The 8,191-nt window shown below is 44.7% G+C and overlaps 1 protein-coding gene across 1 annotated transcript in view; it reads right to left on the bottom strand.

The window, feature by feature from the left end:
- LOC141116507 (legumain-like) overlaps nt 1–8,191 on the bottom strand; it is a 45,801-nt gene that overhangs the window by 13,334 nt on the left and 24,276 nt on the right. The window contains exons 4-7 of the mRNA XM_073608882.1: nt 7,818–7,899; nt 6,245–6,330; nt 3,301–3,376; nt 979–1,041 (exon numbers count right to left, since the gene is read on the bottom strand). Coding sequence (XP_073464983.1) covers nt 979–1,041; nt 3,301–3,376; nt 6,245–6,330; nt 7,818–7,899 — 307 coding nt within the window. The remainder of the gene's footprint in view (nt 1–978; nt 1,042–3,300; nt 3,377–6,244; nt 6,331–7,817; nt 7,900–8,191) is intronic.

The raw sequence follows: 8,191 nt of genomic DNA, 5'->3' as shown, positions 1-8,191 counted from the left end.
GCCCATCAAACGCAGGCACCTGTGCCCATCATACGCAGCCACCTGTGCCCAAACGCAGGCACCTGTGCCCATCAAACGCAGGCACCTGTGCCCAAACGCAGGCACCTGTGCCCATCAAACGCAGGCACCTGTGCCCATCAAACGCAGGCACCTGTGCCCATCATACGCAGCCACCTGTGCCCAAACGCAGGCACCTGTGCCCATCAAACGCAGGCACCTGTGCCCATCAAACGCAGGCACCTGTGCCCATCAAACGCAGGCACCTGTGCCCATCAAACGCAGGCACCTGTGCCCAAACGCAGGCACCTGTGCCCATCAAACGCAGGCACCTGTGCCCATCAAACGCAGGCACCTGTGCCCATCAAACGCAGGCACCTGTGCCCAAACGCAGGCACCTGTGCCCATCATACGCAGCCCCCCTCCCTCGCGGAGTTTGCAGCTCTGGCAGCATCTGACGCCCTGCCTCCTGATTGGCAGGGAGGAAGGTTAGTGTGAAAATACCGAAAATTAATTTGCTAATCGTCACACAATTGGGTGTGATCGGGGGGCACTCTCTGCGTCCCGAGACCACTCTATTTTGAAGCCTATTAGAGCCTCTGGCTCTAATCAGGTGCTTCAAAAAAGTACCACCCCCCCCTCCCACCCCACGCCATAGGAATCCATGAGTCCGGCATCCTGAAAGGGGCCGGATGCATGGATGGGGGGGGGGGGGGGGGGGGCGGCCCACAGTGCTCGGGACGCCACTGACACTCATACATTGGGGGAGATTTACTAGACCCAGGGAATTAAAAATCTGGTGCAGCTCTGCATAGAAACCAATCAGCTTCGGGGTTTTTTTTCTAAATGAGAAAGTTAAGATTCCGATTGGCTCCCATGCACAGCTACACCAGATTCTGCGCTCTTCAATTTAATAAAAATCTCCCCCCCATTGCAGATCATAAAAACTGGCCACTTATTAGGACACCATCGGGCACTTACCTTTTTGAACATCTTGTGGTCATACATATACTGAATGGTCCTGTTCAGGTCTTCAACGTGGAGCTGCAATGGAGAACAACAAGTCTAAGGATTACTACAACCAAAGACACAATGTATGAATTATGTTAATTATGACGCTTCAGAACAGGGACACAGCTGTGTGTGTAATGTTAAAGTGATAGTAAACCCAAAAGCAAACATTTATTATAGTGCAGGTTTTAATTATTGTGGGCGAGTCATCAAGATACACCACTGCATCCCGTACTAATCAAATACAACCAAAAAGTAGAAAAAAAAATATTGAGATTTTTGTTGGTGCTTCATACAAGATAGCATACATTTCATGAAAAATTCATGAATTTATTAGAAAAAAAAAAAAAAAAAAAAAGAGTGAAAAAAACAAATCCATATAAAAACCATGTACAGTCTTGACATGGTTTAATGGATTTGTCTTAACATTTTTTCTAATAAATAATGATTTTTTTAATAACATAAATGTCAATAAAAATTCATTATTAGAAAAAAAAAAAAAAAAAATGCTAAAATGACAAAGCCATATAAATGCATGTCAAGACTGTACGTGGTTTTATATGGATTTGTCTTTTAACATTTTTTCTAATAATGATTTTTTAATAGCATAAATGTCAATAAAAATGCATTATTTTATTAGAAAAAAAAAAAAAAAAAAAAATGCTAAAATGACAAAGTAATTTAAAACCATGTCAAGACTGTACATGGTTTTATATGGATTTGTCTTTTAACATTTTTTCTAATAAATTTTTCATGAATTTTTTTTTTTGAATATTCAATAATTTATTAGAAAAAAAATGTTAAAAGACAAATCCATCTAAAACCATGAGAAAAAAAAAAAAAAGAAAATAGAAAAGTTAATCCAAATTTTTTTTTTTTTTTTATAATGTGAAAGATAAATGTTACGCAGAGTAAATTGATACCCAACATGTCACACTTCAAAATTGCGCCCGCTCGTGGAATGGTGACAAACTGCGACACTTAAAAATCTACATTAGGCGACGTTTAAAAAGGTCTACAGGTTACCCGTTTTGAGTTACAGAGGTCTTTTGCGGCGATACCTCACATGTGTGGTTTGAACACCGTTTACATATGGAGACGCGACTTACGTTTGCGTTCGCTTCTGTGCGCGTGATCGGCGGGACGGTGCGCTTTACCTTTTTTTAAAATTTTTTTTCCTCTATTCATTTTATTTTTTATTTTTACACTGTCCCTTTAAAAAACATTTTTTTGGATCACTTTTATTCTTATTACAAGGAATGTAAACATCCCTTGTAACAGAAAAAAAGCATGACAGGACCTCCTTAATGTGAGATTTGGGGGTCAAAAAGACCTCAGATCTCATATTTACACTTAAATGCAATAAAAAAAAAAAAAAAAAAATTTTAAAAAAAAGTTTTTTTTTTTTCAATTATTTTTTTTCCCCCCCTTTAAGAGCATTGGGCGGAAGTGACACTTGACGTTGCTTCAGTCATCCAATGGTATGGAGTCGAATGGGGGGGCCATCTTTCACTCACTCGACTTCATGCCTCAGGAGGGGAAAGGACCCGATTGTCCCCGCTGCTACCGACAGCTCTGGTAAGCGGCGGAGACAACCGAGACGCGGTGGGAGGCGGGGGGGGGGGGGGTGGGCACCTCTCCCGCCACCGATAAAACCGATCTTGCGACAAATTCGCCACGGGGACCACTTTTACCTGAAAGCAGACCGCCCGCCGTTTAAAAAAAAAAATACCGGGGTTATGGAAGCTATCTGCTGCCATAACAATGGTATTCAAAGTCAAAAGTACCGGCGTATAACGACAGCGGGTGGTCCGGAAGTGGTTAACATTTCTAGATGTCCCCTCTATCAGTGGTTCTTAACCTCAGTCCTCAAGTAACCCCAACAGGCCATGTTTTGGGAATTTCTCTTAGATAATATAGCTTGTCCAAAATACCAAGCTATTGATTCTGATTTAAAGCACCTGTGCAAGATAAAAGGAAAACCTGCAAACATGGCCTGTTGGGGGTGCTTGAGGACAGGGTTGAGAACCACTGCCCTATAAAACAGCAAATCTTCACTTTCTGAGTAAAGGTCCTCTATATTGGTTGGACTGGACAATGATCTTCTATGGGAAGTAATATAAAGGAGGACATGAAAAGGTTAGGAGAAGCACCAGCTGGGTCTCATCTCTGAAATGTGGCTTCCTCTCTGTTTTCCTCCCAGCAGAAATGAAAGAGGACAGAATTAAGGCATTGGGAAATGGTACGAGCGGCTGTGGTGGGATGTGGTGGGGGGGTTGGGGTGATGCTTACGTCATCATTGGGAAAGGCCAACAGACCCGGAGCTCCGTGATCAGTGAAGTAGACAAAGACATGGTCGTTAGGTCCACTGCAAGAGAACAGAAAAAATAAAAAAAATGTGACTTACCCAAATTACTGGATGTCATATGTTATAACTGAAAGCTGTGCAGAGCTGTCATATTATATTTACTTGCAATAAACTTTTTTTTTCGCATTTCTCCAGTGTCTTGCTGGGTTCTGGCCTAGGCCAAAATGATGTCATACATCCCAGGTGTCTTCAGGGGCATTTTTTTTCTCTTTTATTTGGAGGAGGGCTTTCTCAGCTAAGCACACACTCCTGCCTACATGCCTGAGCTAAGGGCAGATGGATTTCAGGAAGTAAATCACATGAGTCATCTGCCCTTACTCAAGATGGCTGCAGCCAGAAATGATAGGAGGGTGCTTTTCCAAAGTGATTTCACAACAAAACAAAGCATGGAGACATGGATGGATGGGGGTGTTTGCTTTAAATATAAAAAATTATGCTATTAAATACTCCATTACCCCTTGATGACATTCGTCTATTGGACGAAACGCGTCAGCTGGATTCACAGCAGTGACGTCATCACGCCCAGGGTGTTGCATGCGTTATATGCAAATTTACTCCTGTTTGTTGTAAGTAGTTTTAACCTTTATTAAAAGTCAGAATTTTTAAATTACTACATTAATAGTTCCTCCTCTGTTTCCATCCCATACTGAGTTTGATGTGGACTGCCTTGGCTGTGTGGTGACTTCCTGGAATCTCGACTCATGGCATCCATCCCACTGGGTTATTATAAGGCGCAGCCAGACCTCCATCTTGAGGTCTTACTAGCTGGTAAGCAGCTTGTGAGTAGGGTGTGCACTTCTTTACGCGCACATGAACTTTAATGACATCCCAGCCTTAGCCCGTAGGGTTCATTATTGAGTTGGCCCACCCTTTGCAGCTATAAAAGCTTCAACTCTTCTGGGAAGGCTGCCCACAAGGTTTAGGAGTGTGTCTATGGGAATGTTTGACCATTCTTCCAGAAGAGCATTTGTGAGGTCAGGCACTGATGTTGGACGAGAAGGCCTGGCTCGCAGTCTCCGCTCTAATTCATGCAACACATTTACAGGTTATATTGGCTTTAAATATTACAAATTAATTACGCTAAATAACATTTTCAGCTTGTGATGCTCAGATACAGGTTAATTCCACTTTAAAAAAGGTGAATTCCAGATATGGCAATTTTTATATAGTAACGTTATTCTAGCTTGAACCAATGTAACTCTGTATATACCATAGCTGTGGGATCCCCCTGGAAGCTGGAAATCCCTGTAGTAGACACCACTAATTACACCACTACTCTGAGGCATAACTAGAACCATCAGGGCCCCTGTGCAAGAAACCATAAAGGGCCCCCTGGCTGAAGCACCCTCAAAGTGCCGGAGCTCCAGGGCACGGTCGCAAGTGCAACCTTTGTGACCCTGGTAATTCCCCCCAATGGTATCAGTAGTTTTTTTAGTTTTCCTATTTTTGATTATTTTTTACAATTTTTTTTGGGGGGGGGGGCTTTGGTGAGATATCCGGGGTCTAAACAGACCTCTGACATCTCACCTTTGAGACAGAGAAAGGAGATTAAGGACACGGCCCTTAATCTCTGAAGCCTCAGCAGCACAGAATGAATGGACAGGAATACAGTACAGAGGCTTCCTGTTCATTCACAAACTGAAGCATAGATAACACAGCATACAATGCCTCAGTTATGAATAAACAGAACCAGTGATCAGTACAAATCACCGACTCTATTCATTAAAGACAAAGAAGGGGCCGATAAATGACACATTTACTGGCCCCTTCCCCACTCATCCATCCTGACACATCCCCCCCCCCCCCCCACAGCAGCTGGCAGTAGAGGGGAAGGGGGAACCCAAACAGGTGCATCTGAGCTTCTACCTCCTGTGCAAGGCCTGGTGAGCCTCAAGAAAACAGCACTCAGCCTGTGAAGTCTCTGTAAACCTCCATAGAGTCCATGCAAAAAAAAGAAAGTCAACGCCATAGTAAAAAAAGAAATCCAACGCGTTTCGGCCGTCATGGTCTGATGGCCGAAACGCACTGTTTTTTTGACTGCTGTTCACATGCGATAATAAAACAATGTTTTAGCTGACTTTCATAGCACCAGCCTTTCTCCCTTTTTGGAAGGGGGAACCCAACAGCACCGCAGGGGAATGAGGTGGGGCGGGGGTGCACACAGGAGCCCGATCATAACAGGAGGTGGATTTACAGGGACCTGCAGGGGTCCCCCCTGGAGCTTGGGGCCGGGTCGCCGGGTTGTGACCCCTGCAACCCCTGTATGTATGCCCCTGTCGCTACTACAGTAATCTCCAGAGTCCTACGCCGAGTGGCCCTGCTGCATTGTGAACACAGGAGGTTGATTGTCTGCCATGGGTGCCATTCATTTCTTTTTGAATGCAAAGCATTCAATGATTGGATGAGGCGGAGAGGCAAGAGTTGATGTCATGATCTCCACCTCGTCCAGGCAAGAGAACTCTTTGCAATAATTAATAAGCTTGAAAGTGTTTTCTGAATGGCACCACTGCTGAGCGAGTGTCCTCCTATGAAGCAGCATGCCAGCCACTTGGCACAGGACAAATCACTGTAGTAGCTGTGCCTACTACAGTCATTTCTGGCTTCCAGGTGAATCCCACAGGATTACATACATACTTTCACTGGTCCAACCTGGAACAATACACCAATTAAAAAATTGCCATTCCTGGAATTCAGCTTTAATGAGAGGGGCAAGAGGGGGATTTCAAATTTAAGGAAGTATGGACACCTTTGTTAGATAGGCGACTGGGTCATGTCTACACACCTCAAGCCGGTAATCCCTCTTCAGATCAAAGCAGCAACCTATGAGCCCTCCCAATCCAAAGGACTGAAGAATAATAATTGACAAACCTCTTAATCACCTTCCCGGATCCTTTTCCCTTCACCGCCTCGGCGTCACCTCGGAGAACCGCCAGGAAGTTGGCAGGAGTGACGAACTAGAAAAAGACACAATGGCCACGTCAAACCAGCAACAGGGGGTAAAAGGTCCTCCAATAAAATATTTAAATTCTTATGGTGACCCAACCGGTTTTCTGAGCTTCGCTGGAATATTGGCAGGAAAATCTACGTAGCGCTATGAAGGGGAGGTTGAGTAAAACACTTCCAGTGCTGGGCAAGCTTCCATAATTATTACCCAACATCTGATACAAAGTATAAAAAGGACGGCAATGGTGGATTCCTAATGCCGCCTACAGATTGTCTGGGGTCTAATGTGTTGGCTCTCCACTAGAAACAGAACTAGACTGCCAATGATATCCCTTTAAAGTGTACCTGTGGTCCCACTGCAAATATGGAGGGTCAGGTTGGAAGGTGCTGCCGCTGTCTGTGGTTATGTCCCTCAGACTCTGGAGAAGAAGACTATACCGGTCATAAGTGGGAGGACAATTGCTTAAAGGGGATCTGCTGCGTGTGTTCACTTTCATGGCTGCCACCCTTAGCACGAGACTTTGTAAACCCATTTGCCCTCAATGGCCTTCTCAGGCAGAGGAACCATGAGCAGAGTTGGCCTTTGTGTTTCTTAAAGACCTTATTGGCTCTGAGTAAGTCAGATCCACAAATCTTAGCAGAAGGTGAAGATTTCAAATATCTTTTTGAAACAGCATAGAAGTTCAGAATGAAATGACAGTCATGCCTTAAAATATATAAGGAACCGTTGCAACACCCAGACTGAAGAACCCCACCATCTCAGGACCGCCATTCCCTTCTTCTCCAACTCCACCTCCTTCTACATCCTGACTCCCTCACTTGTTTCTTTTATTTTCCCTTACTAGATTTCTTGGACAACATAAATGGGGCTCCAGTCCTCCCACTGACACCAGCGATGGGGCACCAGTCCTCCCACTGACACCAGCGATGGGGCACCAGTCCTCCCACTGACACCAGCGATGGGGCACCAGTCCTCCCACTGACACCAGCGATGGGGCACCAGTCCTCCCACTGACACCAGCGATGGGGCACCAGTCCTCCCACTGACACCAGCGATGGGGCACCAGTCCTCCCACTGACACCAGCGATGGGGCACCAGTCCTCCCACTGACACCAGCGATGGGGCACTATTCCTCCCACTGACACCAATGATGGGGCACTATTCCTACAGTGCTGCAGATTGAAAAGGAAAGGGTAATTTTGAATAACATTCAATTACAATATGACTTGTGTCACAATTGTAAACGCTATAATATTTTTTTTTTGTTTATTTGCTAATTTTTTTCCCCCGAATGTGGAGTTACCCTTTAAAATAAAATAAAAAAAAATAATTGAAGGACTGAATGACTTTTTTGCCATTCCTTCTTCATCTTTTGCGGTGTGCTTTACTATTTTATTATGATGGCGCCCAGTCTTGGCCCTGAGCAGGAACCGCGGGTGGGAGTACAGGACGCCGGCAACTCATCTTCAAGTGCAGCATCAGAAATGGGAGTCTCACCTCCTTTGTGTAATCCTTCAGCACACCGGCATACACGTCTGTTCCATTGGGTCGGTTTATTATGATTCCTTTAGTTGGATTCCTGGACACAAAAATACATTTTTCTATTATTAGCGTGCTACTTACATACCGAACCCATCCGGATGAACACATTCACATTCTTTAGGACTTCAATGTGCAATTCTAATTTTCTTCTGATTTATTGAGATGAGGACAGGAGGAGATTTATTCCTCACCTAGGCTGACAACACTGCTCCTCTGTACAGGGCTGCTGTTGGGCTGTTGGAAATCACAGGGCCCCGTAGAGCCTTCCTGATGGAGGCTCCCCAACCCCGCCTACACCACCCACTTGGGGTGCAGCCAAACAGTGGCGC

Source organism: Aquarana catesbeiana, linkage group LG13, assembly GCF_042186555.1.
Source record: "Aquarana catesbeiana isolate 2022-GZ linkage group LG13, ASM4218655v1, whole genome shotgun sequence".
NCBI lineage: Eukaryota > Metazoa > Chordata > Amphibia > Anura > Ranidae > Aquarana > Aquarana catesbeiana.
The sequence above is the reverse complement of the archived record's forward strand: the minus strand, read 5'-3'. Positions and strand labels throughout refer to the sequence as shown.